This window comes from Zonotrichia albicollis, chromosome 1 (assembly GCF_047830755.1).
Source record: "Zonotrichia albicollis isolate bZonAlb1 chromosome 1, bZonAlb1.hap1, whole genome shotgun sequence".
Classification (NCBI taxonomy): Eukaryota; Metazoa; Chordata; class Aves; order Passeriformes; family Passerellidae; genus Zonotrichia; species Zonotrichia albicollis.
In genome coordinates, this window is record NC_133819.1 from 129,032,354 (window position 1) to 129,044,898 (window position 12,545).

General features: G+C 40.9%; 1 protein-coding gene across 2 annotated transcripts in view; it reads right to left on the reverse strand.

Annotated features, from left to right (window-relative positions):
* Window positions 1-4,028: 4,028 nt before the first annotated feature.
* ZFPM2 (zinc finger protein, FOG family member 2) overlaps window positions 4,029-12,545 on the reverse strand; it is a 308,926-nt gene continuing 300,409 nt past the window's right edge. Inside the window, exons 6-7 of one of the 2 annotated variants that reach the window (XM_005479439.4) lie at window positions 12,168-12,392; window positions 4,029-7,507 (exon numbers count right to left, since the gene is read on the reverse strand). In XM_005479439.4, the coding sequence (XP_005479496.1) occupies window positions 5,016-7,507; window positions 12,168-12,392 (2,717 nt within the window). In that variant the 3' untranslated portion in view covers window positions 4,029-5,015. The remainder of the gene's footprint in view (window positions 7,508-12,167; window positions 12,393-12,545) is intronic. The other variant, XM_005479438.4, reaches the window with a different exon arrangement.

Here is a 12,545-nt window from a genome sequence, read left to right on the forward strand (position 1 = left end):
TGTATTTGAAAGTTGAAATTGTCAGAATCACAATTTTCTTTTCACCCCAGCATAAAAGCCTTGTGTCACCCTTGCAGTCACAATTCATTCATCTCATGCCGCTGTATCATGCAGAAGCTTTAATTGTGTGACTGCAGATTTCCTGCCCACCTCCCTTCCCCATGCTCTCTTTCACTCCATACATAAGTGCCACCTCCATTTTAGTTCATTTTGCTGTGTCTCTGCATGAACTGGATTTGGAGCACTGTCAGTGACCTCAGTGGAGGGACCAGGTGGGCTCCCAGGCTAACACACCTGAAGCCTGGGTATTTCACTTGACTCTAATTTACAGTAGGGTCACACATGCCTGCCCTGTGGATGTCTGTTCTGCACAGGTCGTGGCAGCACAACATGCCAGCTGTGAAGGTGACCTGGAAGGTCAAAAGTCTTGTGACTTGTGGTTCTCTTCCCCATAGTCAGCCTTGGGGAAAAGGTGACCACAGAAGCCAGAACCTTGCATTGGCAATATTTAGAATTTGGGAGCGAACTTTCAAGGATTTTGTCTCATCAGGATTTTAGCTTCTCTCAACAGGCCTCCAGGGACATGTAGCATTTTTATATTGCTGATGCCTTACACTGCTGCCTTCTGCAGCCATCAGTTTATCCATACTACACTCTTGGGATTAACAAAGTGCTGCTTCCCTTTTTCCTTATCTTCTTTGCCCCTCAATAAGTTTAGCCCACACCACTCTTTATCCATTATACTCACCATGGAATTTTCTTTAAGTCAGATTTTCCAGGCTGCTCAGGGTGCCATCTCAGTTCCACTGTTTTAGAGTGGCTTCTGGTTCATAGCTTATGTATGTACATTCAGTGAAGTGAATTAACCCACCTACATGTCTTCTTGATAGTGGTGCTGGAATTGATTTAATTTCTTAATTTCCACATTGGGGTTTTTATTTGTTGTTTCTTTCCTTCTTCATTTGCCAGTGGTGCAGTGTTTATTGTACAAGGGAGAAATCATCTTATTCATACTCTCTATTATGTTTAGGATATGACTTCTACATTCCTGCAGTGTAGACAATGAACACTGTCAATAGTTATCTAGTGGAAATGAGAGACTGAGAAATTTAGGAGTGTGGATCCACAATAATATCTATGATGTAGTTTTAGGATTATTTGCAATAGTGAGAACATGTCACCAGAATCCTAACATTATTACAAGTACTTCAAGACAAGCAGACATCAACTTGTAGCAATACACTTTACTGTTTCTCTTCTACAAAGGAGAAGAACACCATTGTTCTGTGAAAACTGGGAAGATTGTGGTATATGAATGAGGTCTCACAACTGCCCTTCAGAGTCTGAATTCTGGGATAAAAAAAAATAAATTAGGCAGACAGGGATATGGCCAAATTAGTTCTAAGCAGGGCCTGTGGATGGGATGTTTTTTGAATAAGGAAATCTTCCTTAAAAAACCCAAAAGTTGAACGTAAAACCTGCCAGGCAATCAGTACACAGGGATTTAGGCAGGAACCAGCTCTTTTAAATATTAAGTCTTCATGTGGAGCAATTTTATTTTTTTTAACATAAACCCAGGAAATATTTGAATGCCTTTTGCTGAGCTGTTCACCCCATAGCCCCAAAGATTTATTTACTGACACCAGCTGACAGGTCTTAAGGGATCCAAACCATTTAACTGAGGTGCTCTGTTTCCTCTGAATTCCAGGTGTCAAAAACTGAGGATGGAGTCCTTTTGCATAGGTGATTTGATAAAAAAAATTAATAACCCTACAAAAACCTAAAATAAGAACTTGGGAAGAGATGCTTTTAGCAATAGGCAGTTTATCACCTTGGACAAACATGTAGATATAATCTGAAGAGAACACAAATAACCCCTTGGTCAGAAAATAGATTTAAGAAGTTTATTTCGGTAAACAATACTTATGACTTAAATGTAGATGTGTTTTAAGCCTCAAGCTGGGATTAGGCCAGTATTGTGCAAGTGGTTTAAGAGACAGGAGAGAAATTTCTGGCCAGTCAAAATATTTAGGTTCTTATTTCACATGAGCAAATTAAAAAATGAGTGCAATAAAAAAAGTGAAACAATTGAAAACAGTCTATAAAGTTATGGGAAAACACAGTTCCTGAACCCAGCAATGTGAGCAGCTTTTTATAAAATGCTTTCTTTTTAAAAAAAAAAATGTATAAAAAGTTAAAATATTAGTACCTGCTACCCAGCTAGCTTGTGTACAGTTTTACTTTCATAGAGTGTGATGTTATAACTTAGGGGCTTAGCCCATGTCAGAGCTGCCAGTTGTTCCTGTGAAGTGACTAAAATATATAAAATGTGTTTACAATTGAGTAACTCTGCCCCCACAAATGAACAGGTTGTGCTTATTTTGAACTTGTAAAAATGGAAGCGGTCGACCAAATAGGTGATTTATAAAGAGAAAACGCTAGCAGAATTATTCTGTTGTGTGAAAGAAATTGGACTTGCCAGTGGGAAGAATATAATGCAGCATGGCAGGCTTTAATTTACCTCTGGAATATATCAGGAACCCTCAGCATTTCTGGATCAGAAACTGTTTGTGATAAGGCTTTCCTCTTTCAGCATCACTTCTCAACTAGGTATTTGCTTCAACCCTGATATTTTCCTTTACTTTCTCACTGTCTAAACATACCCCTAGAGCTCTGCAAGTGTAAATTACACAACCTATGGCCTTCTTACCAGCTTCCCCTAAAAAGTTTTCATCTATGCATTGGATTTTCAGAATTAGGTTATTTCAATCCAGATGTAATCACCTAGATCTTTCACCCATTACTGCCTGATGGATAATCTTCAAAATAATGGTTAGCCACCAAAAAGTCTAAAATGTACTATTTAAAATATTGTGAAGTTTAGATATCCTGGTCTATTTTCTAATGAATGCTTAACTGATAATCATGAACATTTTGCTCATTTTATTCTCCCTGTGATCATAATGCTTTTTCTCCTTCACAGCTGTTATTATCTGAAGTGTTTGCTATAGGACCAACTTCGGGCCTACTGAAATGAATGTATACTTTCAATGAAATGAATGTATACTGAAATGAATGTATACATTGTTGCAAGTGAGAATTTGTACAATTTTAAGCACTCTTGACATGTATTTAAAGCCTGGCTAACCAGCAGAATTGCTAACTATAGTTTTGAAGTGTTTATTATTTTTGCTACTGGATTACATGTAGCTACACATACAAATAATAAAAAGAAGACAGTTTCAGTCAAAAACTACACAGAAATGGGGTTCCTGAAAGCCAGTGGCATTGTATGCTCTTATACTAGACTATGAGTGGCTGCTCTGCTGAAATACCAACCTTTTACGTAGCTTGTTCTGAGTTGTTTCTTTGGATGACACAAGAACTAAAATACAACAGTTTGTGTAACTATTTGGATCACGGTTTTGCTTTCAAATTTGTAGGATGAAAGTGCATCAATAGATAATTTTTATAATCTTAATTTTTTTAATGAAAACGGTGAAAAGGAGACCAAACATTTGCAAGTGAATGGTACTAATTGTGCATTAGTTCAGATTTTAATATAAGTTGACATTATTGACTAATATTTCTATACTGAATTAGTGGAGCAAATTGCTGTTCTCTTAAATGAATCATCTTGTTTTTCATATAAGAACATTGAACACATGAAGAATCATACCAGAGGTATTAGGAAGGAGATTGCACTGAATTTGACATACGAGATACTGTGAAGGAAGTATGTCTTCCTTGGCACCAGTGAAGAGAACAGCCTTCCTGGTTTCAGAGCCTCACATTTTAAGTTTTAGCTCACTAGGCAGTCCTAGACCCAGTTGCACCAGTGAGCTGGCAGCAGGGACTCCCTGGAAGTGGAGGCATCCTTTGTACTCATTGTCTCTTTGAATACTTTGCTTCCACTGAAGAGAAGGCTATGTTACCTTGTTCCTAAGAGCTTTTTCACAGTTTGTGAACTCTAAATCAACCTTGAAAAACAAAATTTTTAAAAAATTAAAGAAATTACAGCCAAACTTCTCCAATTATCTGGAATTTTATTCCATCCATATACATGCATAGTAACAACATTTGTTGAGAAATTATTTCTATCAGAAGTAGAACATTATCTTTGTGATCACCAGTTGCAGTATTGCTACTCTTATATTTAAATATATCTTATATATGAATTAGATTCATAATTGCAGCATTGAGTTTAGGGTTTTGTTTTAGACTGTGCCTTTCAAAAGATAAAACTGATTGATATGACCTCATTTCTTACAATACTGCTTCCAGTAATTTTGTTCATTCTTTATAAAGTATTGCATTTAACAGCAAAGGTTTAAAAATTGAGACAGAGATGCATCAGCGAAAGAAAATACAAGTACTATACAAGAAAGAAAATGCCATCTTCATTTAACGTACGTTTCAGATTAAGAAAGTGGACAGAAACATACTGCTACATACAAATGCAAAGCCTAATGACTAAGGTACTGTATGTGCTAAAATATAAAGTGCAAACTGAGCCCAATTGTTCAAAAAAATTGAAATTTTAAGGCGAACTTTACAGCATAGTTGAAACTTCTTTGCAAGTTATATTTTAGCATATACATATATCTGCAACAGCATATAAGAAAAAAAATCAGGATACACAAGTGCTTTTGAAGCTATTTCTAAAATGCTTTTCTGTATTGTTTGCGACTATTTTCTTTAAAATCTACTATACAGTGCAAACCATATGTGCTACACAATAACTATACAATAACATTACAAATGACTTTAATATAAAGTTTTTAAATAAAAAATAACATAACTACAGCTATGAATACTGCTGGTAAAATAAATTAATATTTTTGAAAATGGCACCAATAATACACTTTACTAATGGACTGTAATGAAATTACACCTTTAAGTCTTCAACTCAGCAATAGTGAAATCTCCTGATTGTCCAGATGTAATTCAAACAGCTTTCTTTAAACTGCATGGAACAATATGCTAAACACATGTACCAAAGGTGACCGATTGTTTCATTTGACATGTTCTGCTGCATGTGAAGAGCAATAAAACTTCTTGTGAGTTATAAAGTTTGAGAGATTGTTGAACTGGATGTCACACAGTCGGCAATACTTTCCACTGGTTGGAGCCTGGGTAGAGCCATTCACACCTTTAGCTATACTAGACAACTGTTCCTCTGCTGTAGGAATTGCTGGAGAGACATTTTCATTTGTAGCTAAGGGATTCTCAGAGATCCAGGAAGGAGACTTGTGCCCATCTTCATGAGGAGGATTCTGGGAAATGTTCTCTTGCTGTGGATTAGCAGCAGGCCTTTCCTCCTGTTTTAGTCCCCCATTAACTATTACCATGCCTCGGTTTTTCGGCAGTAGTGGAAGAGATTCTTTCTTCGGCACAGCACATCCATTTGAAGGCGCCTGGCCTTTAGGAGATTCACTTTCTGTATTTGTGCTTTGATCTAAATCAGTATTATGAATGACGAGAGAACCAGAAATGTAATCGCTTGGCTTTATTCCATAATATGGAGAAAGCTGATCTGCTCCTTTAGCTTTCTTTATTGCTCCAGGGTAAAGGCATTGTGGAAGAAACAAATGTTTGTTTTCTTCTTTTGTAGCAATAAGCTGGGCTGCTTCACTAAAGACTTTCAGTCCTTGAAGTGTTGCTAAGTGTGTGGAAAATAAGTTTCCATTAGGAGAGGACTGTTTTGAGTTTCCATTTTTTTCACATTTGATTATGCTTCTCTCATAACTGACATCTGGGCTGTTTCTTTCACTTTCTGGGTTTTGAAACACCTTACTGTCGAGTTGTCCCAAGTCACCACGCTGATGAGCAGTGACAGGACAAAAATTCTGCTTGTGAGCCAGGTAGTTCTCGACCTTGTTAAAACTGATCTTGCATACGGTGCACTCATGGTAGTCCAGCAGCCTTTTGGGAGAAGTGGACGTCCTCTCTGACGGGGGTAAGCATTTTTTACTGAGATCTATTGGCACATCCATCTCCAAGCAAGACACGGTGGAGTGGGCAGTATCACACTTTGAAACTGGAACACACTTGTTAATAGACAGTGATGTTTCCAGATGCTTCGAGACTATTCCTGGAAAGATATCACATCGTGGGTGGTAACATTCCCCAAGACCCTCTGTTGGCTCTTGAGTAGATGTACATGGATTGCCAAGATTAGCAACTTCTAGAAATCGCTGTTGAACTAGAGGTGGCCTCTGCTCTTGCTCTGGTAAGCACATCTCGTACATCTTCCTTCGCTTACGAGTACGCATTGTTCTCTGCATGGCAGGCACTTTGTTGGAAGCCGACCTCTTCAGCGGGGGATCGTGGCGAGTGGCGCAGTAATACTGCTTGTGGACCATGTAGGTCTCATGTCTGCTGAAAGTAATATTGCAAGCTTCACACGTGGTCTTGTTAGGGTCACTCTCCCCTTCTACTAAGGGAGCATTGGGATTCTTCACATCAGAAGGTTTTCCATTGATCTTCTCATCACCATTGCTTGCAGTTGACAACTTCTTAGGCTGTGCAGTAAAGTCTTTTTCATGACTTTTATTGTTTGGCCCAATCAAATCTAAAACATTGGAAGAGTTTAAGCAAGATGTCTGGAGAAGCTGATTTTCTGGATCAGATGTGTGAGGAGCTGGATTCAGGATGCTTATAGAGCTTTGACCATTACTGGGACTTACAGCTTCAGGCATTTTTTCTGGAACACTGGAAAAATCTGGTGACTTTGCCATCTGCTGCCATCGGCTGCTGCAGTAATGCTTTTTGTGTACCAAATAGTTGTCCAAATTATTAAATGTTATGTTGCATTCAAAACATGTAGCCCCTTTAGGCATCAAAGGACTGTAAATTACAGGGGGATAATTGCTACTTCCATGCCTCAGCCTCCGATGGACCAGTTCCGACATTTTGGCTAATATCTCTGAAGCCTGAGGAACCACAGTGATGTCTTGGGGAAAAGCAAACTGGGAAAGAAAAGGTCCCATTGGGAAAGAAGGACCAATATTAGGCTGAACTGGAGATGAGGCAAGTCTTGGACTGGATGGTTCAGATTTTATTTTGGTATATGAAAAACTCTGCTTATTCGTGGCAGGCTGGGTTTCTGGCCTCTGGTTTGGAAGGAAAAGTGGAGCCTTTTTTTCACATTTATCAAGCTCTGTATCAGAACTTGCATCTTTAGTCTGCATGGTCTTTTGGCTCTGGGGAACATCATTTCTGCTCAACAGGTCCGTTGCTGGCTGTAAACCCTCTTCATTTCCACTTGGAGAGTGTTCAATGTCACTTTCTCTCTGAATTTTGTTGCCAGAGACATGTAACTCTTGGTGCTGCAGTAGCTCCCTCTGAGTTTGGAAGCCAAAATGGCAGTGATTGCATCTAAAGGCAGCTTGAGTAAGATGCGAGAACAGGTGCTGATGAAAGTTAATCACTGAATCTGCAGTGTAAGTACAAACTGTGCATTTCAGACTAGCACCGGGTGGGAGAAATTCTTCCATTTTCACTCCTACAGAAAAGACAAGCAAAATACAAAATGAAGTGACCATTTTGCCCCTCATGAAGAATACTGGGAAATCAGCTGCACAGAAGGTACAAATGCAGTGAGAATGACTAATTTTCTTCTTATGAGATAGTATTAGTCACCCTGAAAATACTTGAATTGTTTTTTCCTCAAACTGCTAGGTTATTCCCAGACTTTTACTCTGCTTTGAAGAGCCCTAGTATTTGCATACATTCATCAGAGCTGCAGGGAGAGAAAGAACAAGGGAAAGGATAAAAATGTGCTGGACTTATTTTAAATGAAGTGTCTCAGAAATTACAGTTGCAGCTAAAGGGAAACATTATGCTCCCCATACACAGTCGTTGGAAATTTTGAATGCACAGAAAGCACACCAAGGTCAAGAGGTTCAAGATTATGATGTAGCTTGAGGTACAGACCTCAGTGTGCCTGAAAGTCACAGACAAAGCAGAAGTAGCATTTTGAGTATTACAGATGCTCAGCTCTTTGCTTGCATGGGTTGGCTGTAGTATGGGAAGAGGTTACGGATCTACCCTCACCAGAAAGGAGCGATGACTGTGTTCCTTGTGAAGGGAGGAGGAGCTGTAAGACATGGCTTCACCGACATTTTATCTTTCACATATAATGCCCATTGGCAACGACTGCTATAACATAACACCTTTTCCTCCTGAAATCACTACCACTTTATCCAGAACAGTACATTCAAAGACATCTTACAATCACCGATTAAACTAAAAACTCCATGTTTCATGGCATTTTGAAATTGAAAATGCTTTAAAAAGAGATAAGACCAGATTTCTCTACTGCAACAACACAGATTCTAGTTACATTTTAGACAATAGAAACTGAAAAAAATATTGATAGGGATGATATTCAGAATTCAAAATGAGTATTTGTTCTGCCTACACATAGGCACATATACCACACCTCAGTCAGGTGTAGTAGGTGTGTAGTAGTTGGACAATACAAAACTGTAAGAATATTGTATCTCACTCTGTGGGTAGTCACAGAGTGAGATTGTTGTACCTGGAGGTCCTCGCTTCTTCCCAAGCATCAGTGACCCCCCAAGTTGTGAATGACATCTTAAATTTGACCTGCTCTTGGCCTCAGAGGCCAGAACGGAATCAAGGAGATACACAGCACTTTAGTCAGCACTTTGTTTCCCATCAGGCACTCCTTCCCCAGGAGGCCACATGAAGCTTGAGCTCCTCCACTGACATGAGATGGCGCTTCACATGCTTCCCCATCATGTGGTACAGTGACAGCAGTCTCTATGGGACATTGCATTTCAGTCAGGGTTCTGCATTCCTGTGGTGTAGGTCTGCTAGAGCCTCCAGTGGGAGCAGCAGTAGCAGTTGAAGCAAATACAGTGCTTCCAAAGATTACAAGACATTTGGAAAAAGAATGTTTCATCCCTACTGCAGAAGGTGTTGTAACTTGTGATAATCTCTATGGAAAAATAAAGACTGACAGTAAAGGAAAGAGTGCAAAGAATGATTGAATAGACTGGTTTGTGACTAAAAGGAAAGGGAAAGTCCTGAGGTTTAGCCTTTCTTCTAGGAAATAACTAAAGATTCTTACTGGAAATTCCCCACAATCTCAGATCTATAGATTGGGGAACATAGATCTCTAGATTACATGCAGACGTGGTCACTCACAGCTCATGGCTCAAAATCCTCAACACCTAAGCCAGTTGCTATGTCAATAAATGCAAATAGTTGAAGCAAATATTTTGCACAATGGCTAACATTTCAGTTTTCCTCTGCATGGGGAGAAATTCATCTGTTATCCTCCCAGAGTATCTGGTTATAATTACCAGGCTACAATACACACTGGGTTGCATGCACCAGATCCTATTGAACCTGTTGTTACCTATGATTCTGTTGGCTTACTGCACAGTGATATATTAGCTAGGCAACAAGAAAAGTGCAATAGCCTGATAGTATCTTGAAGCACAGAAAGATCTGAGCTCTAAATTACACAGAATGACTAGGTTGGAAGACACCTTCAAGATCATGGAGTCCATCCCAATCCTAACACCTCAACCATGGCACTGAGTTCCACATCCATTCTTTTTTTAAACACATTCAGGGATGGTGACTCCACCACCTCCCCAGCCAGAAAATTCCAGTACATTATCACTCTTTCCATAACAAACTTTTTCCTAATATCCAACCTATATTTACTTTGGCACAGCTTAAGACTCTGTCCTCTTGTTCTGTCAGTTTCTGGCTGGAGAAGGAGACCAACCCCCACCTGACTACAGCCACCTTTCAGGGAGTTGTAGAGAGTGATAAGGTCACCTCTGAGTCTCCTTTTCTCCAGAATAAACACCCTCAGCTCCCTCAGTCGTTCCCCACAGGGTTTGTGTTCCAAGCCCCTCACCAGCCTCGCTGCCTCCCCTGGACGCGCTCAAGCGTCTCATGGTCCTTCCCAAACTGAGGGCCCAGAGCTGGACACAGCACTCAAGGTGTGGCCTCACCAGTGCCGAGTACAGGGGAAGAATGACCTACCTGGGCCTGCTGGTCACACTGTTCCTGATGCAGGCCAGGATGCCATTGGCCTTCCTGGCCACCAGGGCTCACTGCTGGCTCATGTTCAGTCTGTTGCCAACCAGCACCCTCAGGTCCCTTTCTGCCTGTCCAGCTACACCATCCCCAGCCTATAAAGCTGCTGGGGATTATTGTGGCCAAAATGCAGGACTTGGCACTTGGACTTATTAAACTTCATCCTACTGGACTCTGCCCATCCATCCACCCGATCCAGGTCTCTCTGTAGAGCCCTTCTACCTTCCAACAGATAGACACATGCTCCCAGCTTAGTGTCATCTGCAAATTTCCTAATGAAGGACTCGATGCCCTCATCCATGTCATCAATAAAAATATTGAACAGAGCTGGCCCCAGCACAGACCCCTGAGGGACACCACTGGTGGCTGGCCCCAGCTGGATGCAGCACCATTCACCACCACTCTCTGGGCCCGGCCATCCAGCCAGTTCCTAACCTAGCACAGAGTGCTCGTGTCCAAGCCGTGAGCTGCCAGCTTTCCCAGGAGTGTGCTGTGGGAGACAGCATCAAAAGCCTTGCTGAAGTCCAAATAGACAACAACCACGGCCTTTCCTACATCCACCAGGCAGATCACTTGGTCATTAAAGGAGACCAGGTTAGTCAAACATGACTGACCCCTCCTAAACCCATGCTGGCTGGGTCTGATCCCCTGGCCATCCTGTAAGTGCTGCATGATGACACTCAATATGAACTTTTCCATAGCCTGACCAGGTACTGAGGTCAGGCTAACTGGCCTGTAAGGACCAGGATCCTCCTTCCCACCCTTTTTGTGAATGGGTGTCACAGTGGCCAGCTTCGAGTCATCCAGAACCTCATCAGTGAGCCAGGACAGCTGGTAAATGATGGAGAGTGGCCTCACAAGCTCATCTGTCAGCTCCCTCATCACCCTGGATGGATCCCATCTGGGCGCATAGATTTATAAACATCCAAGCAGCTCAGCAGTTCTCTGAATGCCTCCTCTTGGATAACAGGGGGCCATTGATGATGAATGACTAAGGGTTTTCTGTGTTGTCTACATAAAGAAGTTTTCACTCAGCACTATTCTAGTCCTTTTCTGGGAGGTACCAAACTCCTTCAAGACAGCATGTTGTCTTTTAAAATTCCAATTGCTACCCAAGTACCAGAGGAACATTTTTTGCTTCACCAAATCCATAGAGTAGACTATGCATGCCCCAGGGGTTTTTACACTGCAGCCAAAGAAGGCTTTCTTCTGTGATTAAATCACCCATTAATGTCCTTTAGACTCCATTCATTTAACAGGAGGATCAGGAACTCCTGTAGAGCCCTTGCTTCTTTCCAGAAGCAGCTCTGTACACCAAACATCAAACACACAACACACTGGCCCTGCAGGCTTTCTTAATTGTGGGTGTTCTCTGCCACTGAAAACTCCAATGCAAAATGTCCTGCAAACTGTTGTATTTCCAGCCCTAATTCAATTCAAAATTGGTCATCTACACCATGTGATGTGGGACATGGTTTGGTGGTGGACCTGATGATCTCAAAGATCTTTTCTAACCTAGACAAACCTATGATTCCCTGTTTTTGAGATTCTAAAACACTATCCCCATTTTATACTTATAAGAAGGGAAAAGAATATTTCTATCAAACAGTAAGTTTTTTTATGCAACAAGTGTCCTGGTACAAGCAGAGAGTTGTGGACCATCATCCTTAGAGCCTTCTGCCTATGAAGCCTCCTCTAGGGCTATGAAGGAAGATATTACTTCAGAAGGACATGTTCTCTGGTTGTGTGTATGCAGCTAGAATCCTGCAGAAATTGATTGTGTCCGGACTCCTGATCATACCTTCACCAGAAAGGTAAAGAAATGCTGCCTGTATGTGTGTATACAGACATTAAGAAAGAAACAACAATAAATGAGGATTAGTAGATGAGATAAATGACACTGGTTGCTTGGGAGAGGTACTTGGTGTAGAACACTGGTCAGAAACTGTTGGCATTTTGGTATTATCCACATGCAATGCTTGCATATATTTGGAGAGACTTTGACCTACTGAATATTATAGTGAATAATTCTTCAAAAAGCTAAATCTAGAAGATGACACACAAAAATACATGATACTTACCACTGTGAGAATTTAGGTGCATTTCCAGAGCTCTTGCATTTGAAAAGCTTTTGGTGCACTGTGGAAAGGGGCAGACACTGGATATCTGCTGAGCACTGTCCTCACTCTCCTCTGACAGCTGTGGCCCCTCTCTCTGCCTCCCACTGCAGTAATACATGAGATGGGCCTGCAGGTTCCGCTCACTTCGGTACCAAATGCCACAGGATTTGCAAGGGAATATGTCCTCTACAAGCAAGTACAAGCAGATGCAGGTTAGTCACAGTTCACTTGGTCCCAACCAATTAACACAGCTAGATTAATTCCCCTCCCTTCCCCATTAAAAAAATACTTATTTAACAAAACATTGAAAGCAGAGAAATGGGTTTATTAAAATGTCAC